The 24121-nt window shown below is 53.7% G+C and overlaps 1 protein-coding gene across 3 annotated transcripts; it reads left to right on the top strand.

Moving 5' to 3' along the window:
- Positions 1-786: 786 nt before the first annotated feature.
- On the top strand, positions 787-23576 carry LOC118551494 (ubiquitin-like modifier-activating enzyme 1). Of its 3 annotated transcripts, XM_036117285.2 has the most exons (27): positions 4077-4292; positions 8578-8700; positions 8851-8967; positions 9102-9160; positions 9260-9428; positions 9517-9651; positions 10691-10797; positions 11054-11144; positions 11258-11390; positions 11905-12002; positions 12077-12223; positions 12378-12554; positions 12676-12780; positions 12868-12948; positions 13325-13480; positions 15156-15321; positions 15470-15666; positions 17733-17797; positions 18039-18234; positions 18931-19005; positions 19125-19314; positions 20876-20964; positions 21253-21345; positions 21477-21668; positions 22844-22945; positions 23037-23137; positions 23253-23576. In XM_036117285.2, exons 3-27 carry the CDS (start codon positions 8851-8853, stop codon positions 23386-23388), a joined length of 3177 nt encoding a protein of 1058 aa, XP_035973178.1. In that variant the 5' UTR covers positions 4077-4292; positions 8578-8700; the 3' UTR covers positions 23389-23576. The 3 variants fall into 3 exon arrangements, with proteins under 3 accessions (XP_035973179.1, XP_035973178.1, XP_035973177.1); XM_036117286.2 differs by lacking the exons at positions 4077-4292; positions 8578-8700 and adding an exon at positions 787-926; XM_036117284.2 differs by lacking the exon at positions 8578-8700.
- The last annotated feature ends 545 nt before the right edge of the window (positions 23577-24121 follow it).

The raw sequence follows: 24121 nt of genomic DNA, 5'->3' as shown, positions 1-24121 counted from the left end.
GCAAGGCCGCCTTTGATCACACGAAAAATGCAACCTGACCCCACAGATTTCCCCTTATCTTGTTCTATTTCTCTCCATAGCACTTGGCAGTTGTCACATACATCTATACAACACGTATTTACATATATCTTTATATATTCACATATGAATATAGAATACACACAATATTTAAAACATTTATTATATACCGATGTAAATTATTTACATATTGACACTAGCTATCATGTTATGTCAACTATGTATTTATATGTATATTTTATTACATATAATTTATATTATACAGTCATATCTATCATAATAAATATTTATATGAGAAACTATAATTTTTACTCATTTGCTGTATTTATGGTCTATCCCTCTCGCTAGAATGTCTGCTCCGTGAGGGCAAGGGAAGAATCCCTAGCGCCTGGCCCACAGCTTGAACTCCATAAATGTCAAATGAATGAACTCCTTTGGCCGTCTGAGCCTCAGCCTTCCCATCTGTAGGATGGGTGTGCCTTTACATCTGGAGGTACCCCACGTTCCACTCCCTTTTCCCATTCCCTCCCCCACCCCCAGCACAGCCCCCGGAATTCCACAGCCCAGGTTTACATTTTCCCATACTCTGGGCGCTGTAGCCCACCACGTGCACCGGGCACTGGCCAGACAGGACTACCACCCCCAGCATGCCTCGCGCGCTCGGGAAGTACCACAACCCGTAGGGTTGTCTGGGTCTGACACGGGCGCCGACGGCGCGGGAGCAGGGGCGGGCGCCCCTCTAGCTAAGCATCTGTGGTACGTCCCAAACCGGGGGCCCTTCAAGGCCCCGCGCTTCCGAGCTCCGCGCAAACTCTGGTCTTGTACGACGGAGCTGGTTTGCTCTTCCGTTGCCCCGTGGCTTCGGCTCATCTCCAGCAGGAAGGCGAGGCTTCCGCCCGGCGCAGGGGGTGAGCTGGAGCACGGTGCCCCCAAACCCTAGGCAGCATTTGGGGGAGGGGGCTCAATTTGGGGGATCCCCTAATGGGCGCATTTGGAGCTCTGGGCCCGGGGTGGCGTTTCGGGGTGGCTGTTTTTGAGGAGTCCCTTAGGAAGTGGCATTTGGGGACACCGGGATGGGATTTTGAGTCTGTTTTCGGGAGTATCACTGGGAGGCAGGATTTATATACCCCTCGGAGGCAGGGTTTAGGGGGATGTTTGAGGAGACCCTTAAGGTCCGTGTATGAGTTCTCTGTCCATGAGGCAGGATTTGGGGGTACTCCCCAAAGGGAGAGGCGAAGTTTGAGGTTCCTGAAGTCAAGGCGGCATTTTGGGACAGCTTGTTTCACGAAAGGTCCTGTGACAGTGGGAACGTTCGGGACCGACGTGGCATTGTGGATGTATCTATGGCCTTTGTGACCTCTGGTTCTATGATGAGGTCCCCCCGCGCTTGGATACTCGGGGCGAGGCGACTGGACAGGTCGGAGCCCACACGTTTTTAGGGAGAGGGACCCCCAGGCCAGGCTGTGGAAGGGACGCTGGAACCCAGTGTGCTAGGCTCTTCCCGAGGGGACAGCGTGCTACCGGGCCTTCGTTGGCCGCGGCTTTTTCATTATTCATGAGGAGGTGGGGCCGTTGAGGAAGCCCATTTTTGCCTCTTTCGCACCTGGTCCGCTGGAAGTATCGGCTTGTGAATTATTCACGAGGGGGCGGATCAGCGTGCTGGAGGGGTGTGCTGAAGGGCAGTCCTGCAGTCCGCCGGGCAAACTACAACTCATTGATTAATCGGAAAGGTGACTAGCGCCCCGAGTTTTCTGTGGCTTTTCTAGGGGCGTAATTGTGCATAATTCATGAGGGGCGTAGCTTTTACGGTTTCATCTGCATGACCCGCTGTTAGCTTTCCCTTACAGGTTCCAGGATTTAAGCCTTAAATCTAGCGAAGGGAGGAGGCCTCCTACATTGTTCATTCCTTATGGCTCAGTAACTCCAGATTATCAACACAGGCTCTAGATTCAAATCCCATCGATCCTTGCCAGCTGTGTGATCTTTGGCAAATCTTTCCGTGAGCCTGAAAATGGGTATGGGCATAATGATAATCAGATGAGTTTACACTCATTTCACACTTTATTAGCCCATTTAATCCCCACAACAATCCTAGGAGGTAGGTTGTTATTATCCCATTTTATAGATGAGAAAACTGGGACACCGGGAGGCTAAGTAATTTGCCTAAAGTTAGTTACTCACAGTCAGTGAGTGGCTGAGCCGGGATTCAAACCCAGTCAATCTAGTTCCGGAGTCTGTAGTCATAATCAAATGCCGTAATGTCTCCCCTCCTCCCCCCGCCCCCCGCCCGCCACCACCACTTTAATGGCCTGTATTACTGCTAGTTTTAGTCATACAGCACTTGTGCGTGGCACTGTTTTAAGCCCTTTCTGCCCATTTACTCATTTAAACTCCATCACAAGGTAGGTTACTATTGTTCTCATTTTATGGGTGGGGAAACAGTGGCCCAGAGAAGTGAAGTGTCTGGCCCCAGTTCACACAGCTAGTCATCGGTGGGTGGAAATGATTTTTGTGAGGGTTCAAGAACTCTCTAAGGAGGTCACCTTTGAGCTAAGACCTGAAGGCCAGGAAGGAACCGATTTCCTGCTCTGCATTCCTGAGATCAGTGGCACAATGCATGGAAAGGACACATCACCATAATATGCGATTTGTTAACATGATCTGTTGTTATTTGAGAGAAATGTATTGGGTGCTTATTGTGCGCCTGAGGCTTTGGTATACAGTTGTATCTCTGGTGACCTGGTCCTCTATCCTACCTATTCAGTGGACACTGGTGGCCTTAGCATTCTGTTTTCCATTGTCCTTCTAGGCGGTTGGTTGTCTCAACGCATTTTGTTTGTTTGTTTGTTTGTTTTTCTTTTTAGTCCTGAATAAGATTTCATTGCCTGGTCAAGACATTGTTTTTTAAATAATGCCCCAAGTTGGGGGTTTCTCTAGTGGCTGAGTATACCCTCACCCATAACAAATTTTATATTAATATAAATATATATTGACATAGTTCTTTTATGTTAATGTATAATACTTAAATTTAACATCGCCCTGTGTCAGCACTGCTAGCTCACACCTTGATCCGTATTCTCTGATTTTCATAATAGCACATTTTGCCTTTATGAGGTAAATGGGTTCTATTACTATCCCCATTTTACAGTTGTGGAAACTGAAGCACCTGCCAAAGGCATATTAGTCTGGATTCGGTTGGACTAAGGCAGCCCTGATGTTAGTCAGGGGTGGGGAGAAGGCAGCTACACTTCCCCCTGGGTTTCCCCTGTGGCTCTGCAGCATCGTCTTTCATTACTCATGAACAGGAAGGCGTGGCTGTGTTGCCTCGCCTGGAGTACTATAATCCCTACTAGCTGGGCAGGGCTGTCTTGAGTGTTTCTGTCCATCCAGCCTCATACATAATTCATAAGTAACTAGGTGGGACCTTTCTTGACCTCTCTGAGTTTCCAGGTTGAGCTGCTGCAGCATCATCATGCATTATTTATGAGCCGGGGGAGTGTGTTTTCCCTGTGGTAGCCCTTTTTCCCTGCTTACAGGGTATTAGATGCAGCAATAGGCGGACCTGTACCTTTTGTTCCAGCCCACCGGGCCTCGTGCATTATTCATGATAAGATGTGGCCTTGGTCTCCTTGGCTTCCGGGCTGCTATGAGATTATTAATTATTCATGAGCAACGGGGCGTGGCTGCCATGTTTTAACATTGGCTTTTTGGTTGCAGGGAGTTAGTCCACCAACCACCGGGCCTCATGCATAATTCATGATCAGGAAATGTGGGCTTGAGGTCCTTTCTTAGTTTCCTTGGCAGCCTGGCTGCAACAATGTATTCATTATTCACGTTCCATGGGTCGTGGCTTCTATGGTTTTTTGGGTTTTTTGTTTTTTTTTTTAACTTGTTTTCCTAGTTGCTGCCACCTTCGCCACAAGGTGGCGCTCTTCCTCTTCGAATGAGTTACACCAGGCCGGGACCATTATACATGATTCATGAATGGGCGCGGCCTGCCTGCATCCGGGTTCCTGGGGGGTGGGGCTCAAGGTTTTGTTCCGGCCTCGGGCTCTGCGGCCGCCATCTTGTGTCGGCGGCGGAGGTGAAGGAGGTGGCTGGGACGAGCACTACCACTACGGCCGGGGGAGGAGAAGGCGGCCCAGGCGGCGGCGATTCTAGGCGGCCCAGGCGGCAGGGAGGAGGAGGAGGAGGAGAAGGAGGAGGGTGGCGGCCGGGCTTGGCTTCGGCTCCTAGAGGAGTTGGCGGCGGCGCGACCCGGGGAACCGGCATTGGTAACAAACGGCCTTTCTCAGCGCCTTGGCCGGGGCAGGGGTTTCGGGAAGCATTGGATGAACCTGGGTCGGCGCTGGGCCAGGCTGATGTCGGGATGGGCGGTGATGACTCGGATGCTTGGGATCCGTGGGGAGGAGGGAGGGGGACAGATCTTGGGGCGGGGTCGACATTTCCTATCCTGGACCAGCCCTCGGGCTCCGAAGTCTGACCTTGGGGTCAGATCCCCCCCCCCCCCCCCGCAGGATCTGGTTTTAGAGACTCAGGCCTAGTATCCCTAGTCAGGGACCGGGACCCTGTCCTGAACCTTGTATCGCAAGTCAGAACGCCCCTCAGTCGCCAACAGAGACTTAGGGAATTGACATTCCTGGTCGAAGCCCCCCACCAATGTATGCCATTAAAGCCCTACCCCCAGAGTCTACTTTCAGACTGTCCTAGTCTTTCAGTATTTGCTCTCACAGCTTCCAAGAGGGGCTAGACCCCGGGGAAGGCCTTCATTTCTGTAAGTCTTCTCTAGCAGCTTCCTTCAGATCGCTCTGCCTCCTCCCCCAACTCACACAGGCATTATCTGCCCGTAGAGCCTCCAAGGAAACTAGACCCTGTGAAAGACAATTTGGGCCTGGCCTCCATGTCAGAGACCGGTTCTCCACATCTCCAACCCCAATCTGGCCCTAGCATCTTCCATCAGAAAGCCCTCTGGGCCCAGCATTTCTAATCAGAGGTTCTCTTCAACATTTACCTTTAGAGACTCCTTTCATTTCTAGCATCTGCTTTTAGAGACTTTCTCTACTTTAAGGGAATGCTCTTTTTCATGGTCTCAGTATTCTCTTTGGAGACTGCCTCTTGTGGGCCTCAGCAGCTCCCTGATCACACACTCCTAACTCCCAGGATGTTCCCTCAGAGCCTCCCGAAGGACCAAATACCAGGGCGGAACTGTTCGGATACATAATTCTCCATCACGGATCCCCCGGCCAGCACCTGCCCTTGCAGACCCTGTTGCCTTCCAGCCCCCTCCATCAGACTCACCTCAAACCCCACCCTTCACTCAACCTCTGCCTTCAAAAGCCAACCAAGGTTGCAGCTTCTCTCACAGATCCCTTAACCTCACATCAGGCCTCAGAATCTGTCCTCAGAGTCTTTCAAGGTCCCCAGCATCAGTTAGAGGCCTTCAGGTTCGTAGGACCCCAACATCATTGTCAGATGTCAGTTCCCCCAACAGGCCTAGTTGTCTTCAGTCAGAGTAGAAAACCTCCTCCTCAGCATCTACTCTCAGAGCCTCCATGGGATTCCACATAATTGGTCAGAGAAACCCAATCCTACTTGGAGACCTAGCCAGTATCTGCTTACTGAACTTTTTAGGGCCAGAACTGTCTGGGCTCAGCCTCCTCTTTCCACTCTGTTAGAGCAGCTGCCGTACCTAGCATGTACCAATCAGAGATCAACACAAGGCCCTTGTGCTCCATTAGAAATCCCTCCCCAACCCCACCCTAGGACTTAGCATTCACCTTCATAGATAGTCTCCTGGGACTCTTGACATCGATGTCAGAGACACCTGTCTCCCTACAAGTCCCTGTTATTTTTGGTCAAAGGTTTTTCTGTGCCAACAGCATCCATCTGCAGAGACCCCTAGGGCCCCAGCATCCTCCTGATGGAGAACACACCTCTCCCCAGACCCCAGCATCTTCCTGTAGCCTCCTTGGGCCCCAGAATCCCCCACCCATTCCCTGTGTAGCTTCCATGGGGCCCAGCTACTGCCCTCCTACCTCCTTGCAGCCTCAGGGGGCCTCTAGTGCAATTTCCTGGCCTTTCCCTAAAAGATCCTTTCCAAAGACCCAGATATGAGTCTTAACAATCTGGCCTGGCCCTCCGCTGCCTGCCTTCCATGACTTCTAACCCCCTTTTCCATCTCCTCCTGAGCCTCCATGGGCTCAAACAACTACCTCCTGACTCCTCTCTTTTATGTTCCCAGGGACTTCTCAGTTAATCTCTCCCAGGAGGCTTGACAGGCCCCAGCATCCTGTGCCCTAGCTTCTCCGTCCTGATAACCTGACCCTGTGCCTGCCCCCTCTCAAACCTGCTCCAGGACTCCTACCTCAAACCTTCTTCTCTGGTTTGGGTGGTAGAGAATGCTCAGGCTTCAAAATCACCAGTTTGGAGACCTCAGGCAAATTCTGAAACTCTCTGAGCCCCAGTTCAGGTTTGCTGAACAACAGATAGTATATGTGTTCTAATTGGGGCCTGAGCATATGTTGAGGGAGAAAGGGTATCAATTTTGTACTGGGGGTAGGGGGAATTTTTAGCTCCTCTCGGGGGTTTCTGCCCCAGAATCCTCCTGCTTGCCTTGAGACTGGGCTGTTGCAAATCTCTGCAGTTGAAATCTTTTCTGGAACAGTTACCCAGAACTTGCTTAGACCCTTGCTGGCAGCAACAGGAATGCGGAGATAAAAAGTGCAGATATTAAAGATCTCTCTGGCCCTGGGTCATCTCTGATTTAGGAAGCAAACGAGATGCTGTGTCCCAGACGAGCAAAGCAGTGACAAGGCAAAGAGATAACTAAGTGATGGAGGCCACTGCAGGTGTCCAGGGAGGAGCTTACTGATGTCTTCAAGTCGCTGAGTTCTGACCACAGAAGTTGACTTTTTTTAACCTTCTCAGCAGCTCCTTGAGGATAGTTCTGTTTGTCCCCGCCTTTGGAGAAAATGGGGCTCAGTAAATGAGATCCCTTCCCCAGGTCAGAGAGTCAGTAAGTGGAAAAATTATGATTTGCTTTTGTCTCCATACTAATTCACCAACTTTTTCTTGTCTAGGTTAGTGCTCTGCATTCCCAGTAATTAGGTTGGTTGGCTCCAGGGCCCTAGCCAGCCTCCTGCCTTCTGGGTCCTCCTCCCTCACACCTCATCCCTTAGCCCCATGGGCTGGGTCCTGAGCTTGATCCTGACTCTGTTCTCCCAGGAGGCATTTGGCAAACAGGCCCACACCAGCTGCGTGACTGTGGGCAAGTGACTGAGTTCTCCGAGCCTTTTGTTTTCTTACTTGTGATGTGGGCATGAGGTTATCTCGTTCATGGGCATTGTTGGGATTAGACAAAGCCCTTTACCGTGTGATTGACGGGCAGTGAGCTCTTGGTAGATGATGGGGAGGGAGCTCCTGTCTTCTTGCCTAGTCTCAGAGTGTGACAGGTGCCAAGATGGAACCTTAGGTGCACTGGGGGTGCTCAGTGTGATGGGGGGGGTCAGAAAAGGCCCAGTGTAGGAGGACAGTGGCTTAGGAGAGCATTGGTGGTGAGGGGAAATGGTCGAGGGTCCTGTTGTCTCCGGCATGTGGATCCAGTCACACACAGATTTCACTCTCACAGCAGGCTCTATCTATTGTTCTGTCTCTGGGACCCAGTATGTGATGCTTGGCAGGTTAACTTGACCTCATGAGCTCAGGTTTTCTCATTTGTCTGGCAAGGGTGCTCAACCCCGCCTTGCAGGGTCAGGACCATGGAGGGGAGGGAATGTGATAACACCGGGCGGCAGCCTAGGCTTCAGGGTCAGCAGATCCTGGTCCGGGCCCCGCTTGGCCACTGTGTTTGTGGGAACCTCGGTCAAGTCACCACATGTCCCCGAGTGAATTTTTTTTTTCCAGTGTGAGTTGGGGGATGTTATTGATAGATAGTAGTCCAGATCTCACGGAGACACCCTGAGGACAAAGTGAGGCAAGGCTCATAAAGTGCTTACTTAGTATGACATTTGGCACAGGGAGGATTCCTGATAAATATTCATCCACCATTATTGTCAACCTGTTTAAGGGGCTCCACGTGCAGACAGGGCTTGGGAAGTGTGTGTGTTGTCTCTCCCCGTGACCTCTTTCATTGGCCTGGGCCTTTCCCCTCCCAGAGCTGGGGGGAGGGGTGCGGTGGGCTTCAGAAAACTCTCTTCCCTGGGCCCCTCCGGGGACTGGGTCTCTGGCAAGGTGTCTCCCGCCATCATGCCACCCTGATGGAAGTCTAAGCCGCGTTTCCCTCCTGCGCCCCTGTCGCCGGGGCTAAGGGGGGGGAGAACGGCTGCTTGTTGTTGCCTGTCCGCTCTGTGTCAGGCTCTGTGGTTTGGGCTCTCTTTCGTCACTTCGGCAACTCCATGGGGTAGGTAAGTGGCCCTGTCAGCCCTGTTGCACAGGTGAGGGAACCGAGCCCACAGGGCTTAAATGAGGTCTGTCAAAGAGTGGCAAGGTCTGACCTGAGCCTACAGCCTCCTCTGACTTTCCCACAAGGACATTCTTCATGTCACTCCTCTCACCCCGCAGGACTGGAGTCTCTCCCTCATGCTGGGCTGGGGAGAAAGGCGAATGGCCTAGTGGTCAGCAGCATGGATTGCAAGCCAGACCACCTGGGTTCAGATCTTAGCTCTGACAGCTGTGTGACCCTGGGCAAGTCACCTCACCTCTCTGTACCTGCCTCCTCTTCCGTAAAATGGAGATACCAGCCCTTAAGTCTTCCCTTACCCCGACAGTCACCACTAACCAGCTGCAGCACTCACATGCCCCAGGCTCACCTCTGACCCTCCTTTTCCCTTCCAGATGTCCAGCTCGCCGCTGTCCAAGAAACGTCGCGTGTCCGGGCCTGATCCAAAGCCGGGTTCTAACTGTTCCCCTGCCCACTCCGTGTTGTCCGAAGTGCCCTCGGTGCCAACCAACGTAAGCGTCTTCTTCCTGCACCCTGGCGGGCAGGGTGGTGGGAGTGGTGGGTGGGAGAGCCTTCCGTATCACTGTGTATCTGTCCACGCCCTCCTCTGTATCTCCCCAAACCTGTTCTTCTCCTCTATTCCTAGGGAATGGCGAAGAACGGCAGTGAAGCAGACATAGATGAGGGCCTTTACTCCCGGCAGCTGTAAGTGGGGCCTAGGTTGGGCCAAGCAGCGGGAGGGGCACTGGGAGGACAGGGTCTGGAGGGCCAGACTTTGACCCGGAACACCCCCCAACCTGGCAGGTACGTGTTGGGCCATGAGGCCATGAAGCGGCTCCAGACCTCTAGCGTCCTGGTGTCAGGCCTGCGGGGCCTGGGTGTGGAGATTGCCAAGAACATCATCCTTGGTGGGGTCAAGGCTGTCACCCTGCATGACCAGGGCACTGCCCAGTGGGCTGACCTCTCCTCCCAGGTACTTCTTGGCAGCCCTTCTCCCTGGCAGAGGTGCCAGTCCCCCGGGCTCTGCCACCACTCCCTTCCTCCCTGGCTCCCCTTTGCAGTTCTACCTGCGGGAGGAGGACATCGGTAAGAACCGGGCTGAGGTCTCCCAGCCCCGCCTCGCCGAGCTCAACAGCTACGTGCCTGTCACTGCCTACACCGGGCCTCTGGTTGATGACTTCCTTAGTGGCTTTCAGGTACCTTGCTGGGGGGAGGGGGCGCACTGCCCAGCCTCCTGCCCACTCTTCTCCCAGTCCATCTTTGCTTTGTTCATTAGTTCTCTGGTAAATGGGCTAGCCTCTGTGCCAGGTTTCGTGTCGGGGACGCAGGTGGGATTTAGACCCTGGACCTCCCTTTTCGGGGGGGGTGGGGCTGTGAATGGGCAGACCCATGCAGCGTGGTGGTTATGAGCACAGGCTGGAGCCAGACTGCCCTAGCGTGGGTCTCCAGTTCTACTAGGATGCCCTCAGGCAGGCCACTCGATCTCCTCTGGTTTATTTTGTTCTTGTTTGTGGACTTGGGACCTGTAGTAGTACCCAGTTCATCGAGTTTTTGTGAGGGCTAAGTGCTTGGGATACCAGCTGGCACGTGCTAAGGGCCGTCTGCTTGTTTGTTAAATAAAAACTCTGAGCCGGAAAGAGGAGCTGTGGGGGTTGAGGTTCTGCCCTGGGGTGTCCCAGCGGGCCAGGGCACCGCCGCTGAGCCTGAGGTAGTTGGAGGAGCTGGCCCTGGCGGGGAAGGGTGGGCATTCCGGCAGAGAGCGAAGTCCCAAGGCACCCGGTTCAGCAGGCACTGTTTCGAGAATTGGGAGCGAGCGGGTGTGGTAGGAGTGAGCTCAGACTTGGGCTGCGGAGGGAGGTTTACTCCTGTGTCTCACGGGGCAAGGCAGGGTTGTAGGCGGGCGGCAGTGGGTGTTGGTGCGTAAATGAGTTCCCTGTTCACACTCTCTCCTCCTGGCTGTCTCATTGCCTTGCCGGCTACTTTGCCTGCCCTGATGCAGGGATTCGCATTTCCCTTTTCTCTGGGTCTCACCTTGGCTGAATTTGATAAATAGTAGATACTTTGTGAAAGTATCTACTGAACCACGGTAGATACTTTGAAAGCTTTAAGAACTCTTCTGAGCCCCGCCCCCCCCCCCCCCCCCCCGCCCCGGCCCCAGGCACCAGCCTTCCTCCATTATTCTCTCCCCTTTGCCTTGGTGCCGGGCCCTTGCCCTGAGCCTCCATCTCTCCACAGGTGGTGGTCCTCACCAACACCCCCCTGGAGGACCAGCTGCGGGTCGGTGAGTTCTGTCACAACCGTGGCATCAAGCTGGTGGTGGCAGACACGCGGGGCCTGTTTGGGTGAGTGTCCCCACCCTGGTTCCCCGACCCCTGCCAGGCCCGGGCCAAGACCCCTGAGCTGTCACCGCCCTGCCCCTCAGCCACTCGGGTTTTGGATTCTGTGTGTCCACTTCTCCCCACGTGACATGAGCGCTGTGTGATTCCCAGCAGTGATGGGCTGAATTTGCTCAGCAAGTATTCGCTGCATCTCGAGGGACACGCGGGTCCCCGTGAGCATGGGAGTCTGGGGCATCAGCCCTGTTGCCTCCCTTTACAGGCAGCTCTTCTGTGACTTTGGAGAGGAAATGATCCTCACAGATTCCAACGGGGAGCAGCCACTCAGTGCTATGGTTTCTATGGTCACCAAGGTGAGGAGATCAGCTTCAGGGGTCCTGGCAGGCGGATGGGCAGCAGCAAGCCTTCTGTCTGCTCCTGGTACCCTGAACCCACCTCTGAGGTTCATTTCTCCTTTAATAATCAGGACAACCCCGGTGTGGTCACCTGCCTGGATGAGGCCCGACATGGGTTTGAGAATGGCGACTTTGTCTCCTTTTCAGAAGTACAGGGCATGGTTGAACTCAACGGAAGTCAGCCCATGGAGATCAAAGTCTTGGGTGAGCTAGGGCTGTGGAGGAATCAGGGATGATAAGAGGTATGACCCTGGGCTCTGAGCGAGGGGAGACAGACACATGCTGGGTGTCCGAGATGAATCAGAGACAGACCCCCCTGTGGTCCAGCCAGAGCTGGTGGGCCTGGGGTAGAGGTGCTGTCTCGTGTTCGAGCTGTTCATAGGCGAACAGGTCCCTGGTATCTGCGCTGACAGGGAAAAGGTCTCTGGCGTTTGAACAGAGCAGGTCAGAGGATCCGCTCATGTCTGAGCTGATGTGGACAGGGAGCAGAGAATGTCTTCTAGTGTAGACTTGGATCCAAGAGCACAGGATCTCGTGGGTTCTGAGCCTGGGTCTTGGGCAGAGGGGAGATGGTTTCTGATGTCAAAGTAGAACCCGGGGTGGGGTCTTGCCTCCCGATGACCAAGCTCCCTGAAAATCCATGGATTTTTCCCTTATCTTGAGGGTGTTGTGGGCTTTAGGGAAGGCAGATAGCCTGACCCTTTCCCTGTCTACCTAGGTCCTTACACCTTTAGCATCTGTGACACCTCCAGCTTCTCTGATTACATCCGTGGAGGCATTGTCAGTCAGGTCAAAGTACCTAAGAAGATCAGCTTTGTGAGTGTGGTGGGTAGTGGGGGGTGGGGGGTGGTTCTGGGCATTTCTAGGCTCTGATGCCCTGCCCCCCACAGAAATCCTTGCTGGCCTCACTGGCAGAGCCTGACTTCGTGATGACGGACTTTGCCAAGTATTCCCGGCCCGCCCAGCTGCACATTGGCTTCCAGGCCCTACACCAGTTCTGTGCTCAGCATGGCCGGCCCCCTCGGCCCCGCAATGAGGTGGGTGAGTGGGTGGGCCAACCAGGGCAGGTGACCTTGGCACTGAAGGCCCACTGTGCCTCTACCCGTCCACTCTCCCTCTCCTCTTCCCCTCTCCATCCCTCTTCCCGCAGTGGCCTGACAGGTGCCTTCTTGGTTTCTTCTGCCCCACCAGGAAGATGCGACAGAGCTGGTGACCTTAGCCCGGGCCGTGAATGCGCGAGCCCTGCGAGCAGTGCAGCAGGACAACCTGGACGAGGACCTCATCCGAAAGCTGGCCTATGTGGCTGCTGGGGATCTGGCACCCGTAAACGCTTTCATTGGGGGCCTGGCTGCCCAGGAGGTCATGAAGGTAAGCGTGGGTGGAGAAGGGCAGGGTCGGGGTGGGCCAGGCACCTCCCTGACTCCATCACTTACTGTCCATCTGTCCCAATTAACTACTGACTGCTTCCTCTCTCCTCCCCAATCCCCAGGCCTGCTCTGGGAAGTTTATGCCCATAATGCAGTGGCTATACTTTGATGCCCTGGAGTGTCTCCCGGAGGACAAAGAGGCCCTCACGGAGGACAAGTGCCACCCGGTATGCGAGTGGGGCCCACGGGGAAGACATCATTGGGGGCATTTCTGGCGAGACCCCCTCTGACCCTCCTCCCTTTGCACTCTTCAGCGCCAGAACCGTTATGATGGGCAGGTGGCCGTGTTTGGCTCCGACCTGCAAGAGAAGTTGGGCAAGCAGAAGTACTTCCTAGTGAGTGATCCCCTTAGATGTTCTCTACCTGCACGTCCCAGGCCTCTGGCCACCTCTTCTGGAGTCTCTTGCCTCCCGAGGGAAGGTCTTTTGGTTCTGGTACCTCCGTTGCGTGCCTTTTGCCACTTTCTTGATCTCGAGGGAAAGCCTAGTGCGTCCTTCTGTGTCGTGCCCCCCCCGCCCCACCCGCCCGCCGTTGCTGCCTTCCCTCAGATGGCTCCGGGTTATTTCTTAGAGTTCTGGGACTTGAGGATGTGGCACTAGCCTCACTTCGCCTCCCCTGCTGTCTTCGGGGGGAGTGAGGAAGAGTGCGTGCCGTCACGCTCACCTGTGTTACCCCACCCGGCCTCTGTCCCTCTTCTCGGCTGCCTCCTAGGTGGGTGCAGGAGCCATTGGCTGTGAGCTGCTCAAGAACTTCGCCATGATCGGGCTGGGCTGTGGGGAGGGCGGAGAAATTGTTGTCACAGACATGGACACTATTGAGAAGTCAAATCTGAACCGGCAGTTTCTGTTCCGGCCCTGGGACGTCACGGTGAGTGGGATGGGGAGAGGGGGTGGGATTTTGTCCTCTGGCTTTCCTCCTGTCTTTTGTTTCCATTCTTTCTGGAAAGGAGGGAGGCCTTTCCACCTTTTTCCTTCAGCTCTTTGTCTCAGCTTTTCTGCCTCATTCAGGAAACGTTTCTTGAGTATCCTTGCGTTGAATCTGCCATTTTTCATCTCACTTTTTTTTTTTTCCCTTGACCTCTTATCAGTGCTGGTTGGGACAGTGTGTTGGGGGTCCCCCAAACCACTCCAAAGTTCGATGATTGACTAGGAGGACTCACAGGGCTCAGCTCATAGCCGTATTCACGGCTATGATTTCTTCCGGCAGAACGATGCAGAGCACAATCAGCAAAGGGAAAAGGCGCCCGGGGCGAAGCCTGGGGGAGACCAGGCATGAGCTTCCAAGACTCCTCTCCCCCGGAGTCACACAGGATGCACTTAACTCCCCCAGTAGCGAGTTGTGACAACACATGTGAAATGTTGCCAACCAGGGAAGCTCATTAGAGACTCAGTGCCCAGGGCTTTTACTATGGGCTGGTCACATAGGCACCCTCTGCTGGGCACATACCCAAATTCCAGCCTCCCAGAAGGAAAGCAGGAATTCAGCAGAATCCGTATTTTGCATAAGCAGTCTAGGCACAGGGAGCCACCCTTACCAGGTAAGGCATGGTGCGAACCCTCCCGAAATCCAGGTTCCCAGGTGCCAACCAAGGGCCGGCCTTGCCAGCAGGCCTTCCCTAGGAGGACATTTGTGCTAGGTTCACTCTTCCCTGCCGGATGGACCCTGGGCCGTACACGGCTCGAGCTGTGAAGTCTTCCGTGGGTGACAGGGCCATGTGTGCCTGCCCAGGATCTGTTCCCCTCGCCATTCATTGACTCAGTAACCAGGTAGCCACTGGCCTAGGCACTTCTCTCGGCACTTGGGATACAGCGAGGAAAGAAAGCTTCTGGAGTGGGGAGGGCAGACCATAAGCAAGCAACACGGTGTAAGGGTGAGGTTTGGAGTTAATGCTGATAAGTGCCGCGCAAAGGAAACAACAAAAGCAAGCAAAGGGAAGTCGGGCACCCCCGGAAGATGGGTTGGCAGTTTTGGTTACAGTGGTTAGGGAAGGGCTCGGTTCTGCAGACCTGGAGGTTGGAAGGGAGTAGAGCCCCCCTTTTCTGGGTTCAGAGCGCTCCAGGCCAGGATCCTGATGGTGGGGAGAGGGGTAGGAGATGAGCTAGGGGAAGTGGGGGCCAACTCCTTTTCCCCTCTGTGGAGAGGGGGAGTCGGGAGGGTTTTGAGCAGAGGAGGGACATGACCTGACCTGGCCTTTGAAAGGATCGTTTCGTTTGAGAGGATGGATCCCAGCTCTGGGTGCTGTTATCTGAAAGAACAGTAAATGTTGGGTAGGCGTAGAAACAGAGTGGCTGGCCTCTTGCCTCTGATCTGCATTTGTTCACTGCTTCCTTTCCTTGAGCCCCTGCCACCTCTGTCCCAGCCCTGGCCATGGGGCGCTGTCGAACACTGTCTCCTGCTAAATTAGGGAGCCTTCTGAACTCAGAACCTGGTTCTTCCCGGGCATTAAGTAAATCCATGTTTAGGAGGACACTCTATAGAAGTTTGTTGGGTGAATGCATGAAGAGCTGAGCCCCGTGTTCCCATCCTGCCCTCGTCCCCCTAGAAGTTAAAGTCAGACACGGCCGCTGCAGCTGTGCGTCAGATGAATCCGCACATCCGGGTGACGAGCCACCAGAACCGTGTGGGCGCTGACACGGAGCGCATCTATGATGACGATTTCTTCCAAAACCTGGATGGTGTGGCCAATGCCCTCGACAATGTGGATGCCCGTGAGTTTGGAGGCGGGCGAGGAGGTCAGGGGCAAAGGTGGTGTGCGCACGCACGCGTGTGTGTATGTATTAGGGGTGTCTGTTTTTACGTTCTCTATTGACATTCCTGACATACACACGGTCTGCCCACCCCCCACCCCCCCAATAGGCATGTACATGGACCGCCGCTGTGTGTACTACCGTAAGCCGCTGCTGGAGTCTGGCACACTGGGCACCAAGGGCAATGTGCAGGTGGTGATCCCCTTCCTGACAGAGTCCTACAGCTCTAGCCAGGATCCGCCTGAGAAGTCCATCCCCATCTGCACTCTGAAGAACTTCCCCAACGCCATTGAGCACACCCTGCAGGTGATCAGCTGGAGGGGGGAGAGGGGTGGGGGCAGGCACCTTCTTGGCCACTAGGCCCCCTCAGGTGTCACAAGCCTAAAGCTCAGGATGTGCTTCCTCTTGAAACCTTCCTCCCTCGCTTCCCATCCAACAGCCTGGGTTTCTAGAGTGATTCATTCATTTTGTTTTATTTTGAGAAGTTTTGAACATGTAGAAAAATACAAAGAGTGGTATGATGAATACTCAAATATCATTCCTCACTTAGATTTAATAGTTGTTAATGTTTTGACACATTTTTTTCTTAGATTGCTGTATTTTTCCTTCTTAGTGCTGAAACGTGTCGTGGTTATCATAACACCTCCTTAATCTAATACGCTTCCGCGAGGGAAGTGAGCTCTGCATAACAGGGTCTCTCGACCTTGGCATTATTGACATTTGGGGCCAGATACTTCTTTGTCGGTGGGGGCTGGCGTCCTCTGCACGGTCCAGTGCTTAGCAGCATCCCTAGCTTCTGCTCAGTAGATGGCAGTTGCAGCAACTCAGAATGTCTCCAGACGTTGCCAATACCCCCTCCCTTCCTGGGTGGGGGGCGGGGGGCAAAATCGCTCCCAGGTGAGAACTGCTGCTGTCTAACCAAGACCCTACTTTCATGCTGAACAAAATTAATGGTGATTTCTTACTACCTCTTGCAGTTATTTAGGTCTTTAGTGCTTAGTTCCTCTTCAGGTGTGCACAGCTCTTGCTCAAAATGGCTTCGACAGCTAGTTTCTCAGGATGACTCTGTTTGTGTGATGCGTGTGCATACAGCATACAGCCCAGTGCGCCTGTCATCGGGCTGACTTCTTACAGAGTGAACGCACCTAGGCAGCTGGCCCCAGGGCCACGAACCAGAACCTGAGCGCGGCCCGAGAACTCTTGTGCTATGAGAATGACCCTGTTGTCTTCGGGAACAAACTGCTCAGAATGTTTAGTTAGGAGTGTGGGGGTGAGAACCAAATAGGGAAAAACCGGTTTCCTCGGCCACTCTCCCTTCTGCCTGGAGTTCCAGAGTGGGCATGTTCATATTTGTGTCCCCACTGTGCTCTCACTGGGCCGTGTGTGACTTCGGACTCCAGCGCTCCGTGCCTGACTCCTCCTCTGTGAAATGGGGCTGATAGCAGTGTCGGCCTCACGGTTCAGAAAGCACTTGGCATTTACTGTGTATCTGGGGCCGGTTTAGGAACGTTTCAGTAGATACGTAGTTGCTTGTTTTTTCTTTGCAACCCCACCGCAGAGTCCTTATTGTTACGGTATCTGTTTTAGAAAGGAGGGTGTGAAGATAAGTGTTGCTGTGTGTTTCTGAAGTCCCCAAACTGGATACTAGGTAGGAGAGCTGGGGATTGAACCTAGATGCGCTCTCCTCCAAACTCCCTCACCAGTGAATGCATTTACTGTCCTTGGGAATTTTCAGAGTGTAGAGCGTCTGTCTTGTTTGCTGCTCAGCGCCAGGGCCTGTATGGCAATCGTTTTTGGTTTGGATCTGAATTTTTTTTCTTTCTTTTTCTAAATTATGGTAGAATATAACTAAATTTTTTTTAATCGCCATATAACATCTTTAGTAAGGGACACAGATCCTTAAGAATCTTTTTTTTTTTTTTTCACACATACACTAGTGTAACCACCGCCCAGATCAAGTTCATTGGGGTTTTTTGTTTTTTGTTTTTTAAAGATTTCATTTATTTATTTGACAGAGAGAGAGACACAGCGAGAAAGGGAACACAAGCAGGGGAGTGGGAGAGGGAGAAGCAGGCCTCCCGCCGAGCAGGGAGCCCGACGTGGGGCTCGATCCCAGGACCCCGGGATCATGAGCTGAATGAAGGCAGACGGTTAACGACTGAGCCACCCAGGCGCCCTTAGTTCATTGGTTTTTAAATTGAGGCGCCGGAGGGTGGGGGAGTGGGGAAGGTTGGGGAGCAGTGGCAAAGGGCTTCCCTTTTCTCAAAGCAATGGTGTTCTTCTAATTGGATGCATTCCCTGATGGTCTCTCTGATGACAAATCCCCAGTTGTCAACCGTCCCTCCACGTCGTCCATCTGTTCTGTCTTGCAGTGGGCTCGGGATGAGTTTGAGGGCCTCTTCAAGCAGCCGGCGGAAAACGTGAACCAGTACCTCACGTAAGTATCCAGGTGCCCCTTCAGCCCATCCCCTGCCTGCCCGCCAAGGCATCCTGCCTGCTTTCCTCACCAGTGACACCCAGCACCAGGCACACTTTGCAGATGAGTCAAGTGAAGGCTCAGGCCTCATATCGCCGGGGGTCAGGACTAGCTTTCCATGGAGAAAGTGGGGTGGCCCTGGAGCCCACTCCTAGGGCCACTGTGTAATCCTGCCCCTCTGACCCCCTCCAATTCCTGATAGAGACCCCAAGTTTGTGGAGCGGACCCTGCGGCTGGCAGGCACCCAACCCCTGGAGGTGCTGGAGGCCGTGCAGCGCAGCCTGGTGCTGCAGCGGCCACAGACCTGGGCCGACTGCGTGAGCTGGGCCTGCCACCACTGGCACACCCAGTACTCTAACAACATCCGGCAGCTGCTGCATAACTTCCCTCCCGACCAGGTAATGCCCGCCGGCCACGGCCGCTTGGCGCAGTGCGTCTTCCCGGCACAGGAACCTGCTGTGGGCTCTCCACATGCTCTTCCCGGCCAGGAGTCTGGCTGTGGCAGGTACCCCAGGGCATGGGGCTCTCAGAAGACGGGTTAAGTCTGACCCGTTTTTCCCGTTGCCTTGCCTTGGAGCAAGAGACTTGTGTTTCTGTTTCCTATGCCTGTGGCGTGTCCTGAGCCCTGCTAGACTCCCAGGGCCGAACAGATTATGGGGGAGAAATTTTGTAGTCCAGAGCGCAAGAATCCATATGGCTTCGCTTCCCAGCTCCATTTGCACTTGGGCAAGTCACATGACTTCCTCTGCACTTCAGTCTTCTCACGTGCGAAGTAGACATGACGGTAATCTACCTCACAGGAGTTTTGTGAGGATTTATTGGTACTTACTAATAGTAAGTTAGTACAGTGCCTGGCAGTCCGTAAGAGTTTGTGAAATGGCTGCATATCTTGCACAAAGCGAGTGCCCAGGAATTGGTAGTTGTTTGCTCAGCGAGGTCCCTGGTTCAGCCTGGCACCGGAACTTCCATCTACAGGACCCTACAGTCTGGGTCTTTCATGACTGACTCCAGGGCCCTGTGGGTGCCCAGCCAGGAGTTAGGCTTGTTAGAGAGCTCTCAAGTCCTGCCCCTCAAAAATCTCTCTCCTCCTTTAGCTCACGAGCTCGGGAGCTCCATTCTGGTCTGGGCCCAAACGCTGTCCACACCCGCTCACCTTTGATGTCAACAATGTAAGTCTCTTCCCTGGGGTCTCCTTGGGTCAGGTGGAGGGTGGGTGGGAGGGAAGGAGGCTGAGACACATCAGGCGAGAGCCGATGTCCTCACCGTCCTGGGCCCTGCCTTCCCCCAGCCCCTGCATCTGGACTACGTGATGGCTGCCGCCAACCTGTTTGCCCAGACCTATGGGCTGACAGGCTCTCAGGACCGAGCTGCTGTGGCCACACTCCTACGGTCTGTGCAGGTCCCCGAGTTTACTCCCAAGTCTGGCGTCAAGATCCACGTCTCTGACCAGGAGCTGCAGAGCGCCAATGCCTCAGTTGGTGAGGGTGTTTGGCCAGTCGGCCAGGAGTCACCACCCCCCTTGTCCCCTGCCCAGGCCAGCCTCCCCACCTGTTCTCTGCCCCTGGCTCTGCTCTGCTGCCCCAGGCCTGAGACTTCCCCACACCTTCCTTTGAGTCTCCCTTCTCCTAAAGTGTGAAGAAGGTCGTTCGGTTGGGGCAAATTGTCTCCCTCGCTCCTTCTCCCCACTCTCTGGTCTTCTGTGTGTATTTGCCTTGCAAAAAAGAACTTCTGTTTCTTTTTTTATGTTTCTTTGGGGGGTATGATCTCCACCAGTGGTCTCTGTGCCTTGACATCTGGCCCCTGTGTTCCTCTGTATGTTTCTTCACCCTAATATTGCCCTCCATAAATCTTTCCCCAGAACTCCCTCCTTATCTTCCTCTCCATGTCTCTCTCCTCCAACTCCCCATCTCTCTCCATCTCTTTCTTCCAGCTCATGCTGCGTATTAGGTGAGGGGCCAAATAGTGACTCCCAGGCTTTGCAGGCCATAGAGTGTCTGCGGCTAATCACCTGTTGCAGTTGAAGCACAAAAGCAGCCATATACAATGTGTAAATGAACGCGTGTGGCTGTTTTCCAGTAAAGTTTTATTGATACAGCAGGTGGTGGGCTGACCTGGGCTCAGTGCTGTAGTTTTCTGACGCCCAGTCTGTGGATTTATCTATCTTCTGCTCCGTACCTCTCCCCGTCCGTAGACTAGATACAGCATCTGCAGCTATGTGGCTCTCCCTGCATTATCTTCCATGCTCCCCATCTTCCTCTCCATCGGTCTTTTCCCTTCTCCTGTTATCTCCCCCGTCGTCTCCCCATCTCCCTTCCCAAATCTCTACCCCCTCATGTTACTCGCCGTATGTTTCTTCCCATCTCTCCTTCCACATCTGCCTTCACTTCGTCTCTATATTCCTCCATTTTCTCCTTACGTACATATGTATATACATGCATATAGCTGCATAACTGTACATTGAGATCTACGTAATGTACGTAAGGTATACATAAAATGTATATAAATGATACATGTAAAGTGTGTATGGGATACATAACACCTACATGTCTCATGCCCCAATTCTCTCCTCTTCATTATCTTCTTTTCCCTCCCCATATCTTTCCTCTATCTCCACGTCTGCATGTTCCCCCCAGTATCCCCTCTGTATATTTTTTTCATACCCCTGTCGCACCCCCTCCCCCATATTCTCCATGTCACCCCACCTCTTTCTGTAACATTCTCCCCAGGATCTACAGATCTCCCATCCAGATCTCTGGATCTGTCCATGTTCACTTCCTCCTGATGTCTTCCTTAGGGTCTCTGGAGAGCTCTCTCTCCACATACCTGCCCCCTTTCTGTCTCCTTCAGGTTTGTGCTCTCTTGTCCTGCTCTGCCTCTCCGCCTTGTGCCTCCTCTCTCCCAGGATAACTTTCCTTTTCAAGTCTTCTCTACCTGAACATCTTTTGCCCTCCCTGCCCCCGCCCCTGCCCTGGCTCCCGTTTCCACCTCAGACATTGGCCCGGGATCTAAAGGGTCAGTGGGGTCTCTTTCTTCCTGCAGATGATAGCCGTCTCGAGGAGCTCAAGGCCACACTGCCCAGTCCAGAAAAGCTCCCTGGATTCAAGATGTATCCCATCGACTTTGAGAAGGTGCTGGGTCGGGTCCCTGGGCAGGCAGGGGGATGGCTAGACAGAACGGGTCAATGGGGATTTGGAGGCAGCCGCAGGTCTTTAACGGGGATTGGATCATGGGCCTGCCACATGGCCCTGAACGTATAGATGTTCCCAGCCATGCCTTTGTGATCTGAGAGAACCCTGCAGGTAATTGCAGTGGAGGATACTTGTGTCCCCAGGGGCCAGGAATCCTTTTCCTCCTCCGACTCTGATCCTCTCATCATCTCCCCGCCCTTCCCCTTCTCCCTCCCCCACTCATAAAAGGATGATGACAGCAATTTCCATATGGATTTCATTGTGGCTGCATCCAACCTCCGGGCAGAGAACTATGACATTCCCCCTGCAGACCGGCACAAGGTGAGGGGAGTCTGGACCTGATTTCACCCCCACCCCCCAGGCTTGAGTTTTCCACGTTCCATTCATTCTGTGTAGGCTCTGAGCCTCTTCTACCTTAACTACCACGTGTCTTGATCCTTCCTGCCTCACAGAGCAAGCTGATTGCAGGGAAGATCATCCCCGCCATTGCCACGACCACAGCAGCTGTGGTTGGCCTTGTGTGTCTGGAGTTGTATAAAGTGGTGCATGGGCACCAACAGCTTGACTCCTACAAGAATGGTTTCCTCAACTTGGCCCTGCCCTTCTTTGCCTTCTCTGAACCCCTTGCTGCACCCCGTCACCAGGTAAGGGCCTGCATCAGGGCCGCTGGGTTTGTGAGTGGGATGTTTCTCTGTAGAGCAGCTTGCTTTAGTTTGTTTTCATAGCCTGTCACCAGGTGAGGGTTTCTGTCAGCATGCACCTACTTATTCCCTTTGTGCACACATTATTCATTTATTCTCAGACCCTGTTCTGTGCTAAGCACTGGTCTGAACCTGCCTGTGGAAGCCCTCAGAAAAGATGGGATCTTTTAATTGTATCCTGAGAGATTATTAATAACATAATAATAGCAACCAACATTTATTGGGTGTTTCTTATGGTAAATACTTTTACTTGCTTCATTCATTAATTTGCTTCAAATATTTACTGAGTACCTGTGTGCCAGATACTCTTGTAGGTGCTAGGATTGTATTTATTTGTACAATAGATTCTTTTTTTTTTTTTTTTTAGTTATTTTTAAGATTTTATTTATTTATTTGAGAGAGAGAATGAGAGAGCACATGAGACGGGGGAGGGTCAGAGGGAGAAGCAGACTCCCTGCTGAGCAGGGAGCCCGATGCGGGACTCGATCCTGGGACTCCAGAATCATGACCTGAGCCGAAGGCAGTCCTTTAACCAACTGAGCCACCCAGGCGCCCCTGTGTAATAGATTCTATAAATAACATGATAAATTATTTTAGAACCTCCAAAAAAGAGCGCAGGGTAAGGAGGACTTGAGTACCAGGTGGCAAGGGCTTGGGTTGGGGCCTTTAAATGTGGGATGCTCAGGAAAGGCCCTGCTGAAAAGATGACCTGTGAGCCCAGACTTGGAGGAGGGGAGGAAGCAGACCACGCAGGCTCCTGGTAGGGGAGAGCATTCCAGGCAGAGGGATGAGTCTCTCCAAGGGTTCTGAGGTAGGAGCATGCCTGGCATGTTTGAGGAAGAGTAAGTCACTAGAGCAGAGTGAGAGAGAGGATGAGGGTGGGTAGGAGATGAGAACAGAACAGGATCCCAGTTACTAGGCCATGTCGGTCATCGGTCACTGAAGGGTGTCAGTGCTCAAGGTGCGACGGAAGCCACATGTTTTTGACAAAAGAGGCTTGCAATCTGACTTAGCATGTTAGTCTGAGCTAACATGGTGGTGGGCGGGCGAGGCCAGGACTGACGGGGCCGGACCCTGTGGTGGCCCCCAGCCCATCAGCCCTGTTCCTTGTCCCGCAGTACTATAACCAGGAGTGGACGTTGTGGGATCGCTTTGAGGTCCAGGGGCTGCAGCCTAACGGCGAGGAGATGACACTCAAACAGTTCCTGGACTACTTTAAGGTGAGACCCCTCCCTCACTCTCATCCCACCTGCGAGGCTTGCTGGGCTGTCCACCCCCATGACGCTGCTGTCCCCCTCCCCCCTCCTCCAGACAGAGCATAAGTTGGAGATCACCATGCTGTCCCAGGGTGTGTCCATGCTCTACTCCTTCTTCATGCCAGCCGCCAAGCTCAAGGAACGGTTGGATCAGCCGTGAGTTGCAGGGGGGAGGGTGGCGGAGGGCCTCCACTTGCAGCTGTTCCACCCCCGTTCACTGCCCTTCATCTCTGCCTCTGCCTCCCTGAGCCTCTGCTCCCCCGCCCCCCAGGATGACCGAGATCGTGAGCCGTGTGTCGAAGCGAAAGCTGGGCCGCCATGTGCGGGCGCTGGTGCTTGAGCTGTGCTGCAACGACGAGAGCGGCGAGGATGTTGAGGTCCCCTATGTACGATACACCATCCGCTGACCCCCGTGCACGCGCAGTAGGCTGGCCCCAGCCCCGCCCCCCTCCAGCCCAGGGCTCCCATCGGGCCTCTGGCAGTGGCCCAGCTAGCCATGCCTGGTGTTCCCTCCTCACCCCCCACCCCGCACCCCTCTTGCCGCTGCTTTCTACCTTGTTTGGAACCTGAATCCTAATAAACAATTATTAACCCAGATGTGGCACGCCCTGGTGCTTCCAGGGAAGGGAGGGACTTCCGGAGCTGTCGGTGCAAGTGGTAGCCCAGAGGGTTCAGCCCCACCCTAGCTGTGCCAGTTGCCTGGGCAGAGAAAAGGTGGGAATTGCCACTTCTTCCTCCCACCCTCCCCGCTTGGGAAGAGATGAGATGGAGGCACAGAGCACAGGTACCTGGGTCCGTGTGACTGTATTTGAGCTGGATTCAAATTCCACCTTGTCCGGCTCCACCTACTCCTAACTCCCTGCCATGTTGATTTTGAGAGGTAGTAGTCGTGTTTGAGCAAGTCCTGTAACTTCTCTAACCTTGTTCCTTCTGTGAAGAAGAAAGCTAACTGCGACCTGTCAGCCAGGGCTTGGTCAGCATGGCTTATGTCCTGGCCGGTGCGGGGACAGATGCCTTCCCATCTGGCTTAAAGCACTGAGCCCCTGGACAAGTCTTTACCATCAGTGGTTCCTGTGGTGCCCTTGTTCAACTTCCCAGCTGCAGGGGGGGCCTAAACAGCTCTGTTGGACTGAGGAATGT

This window comes from Halichoerus grypus, chromosome X, assembly GCF_964656455.1.
Source record: "Halichoerus grypus chromosome X, mHalGry1.hap1.1, whole genome shotgun sequence".
Classification (NCBI taxonomy): Eukaryota; Metazoa; Chordata; class Mammalia; order Carnivora; family Phocidae; genus Halichoerus; species Halichoerus grypus.
The sequence above is the reverse complement of the archived record's forward strand: the minus strand, read 5'-3'. Positions and strand labels throughout refer to the sequence as shown.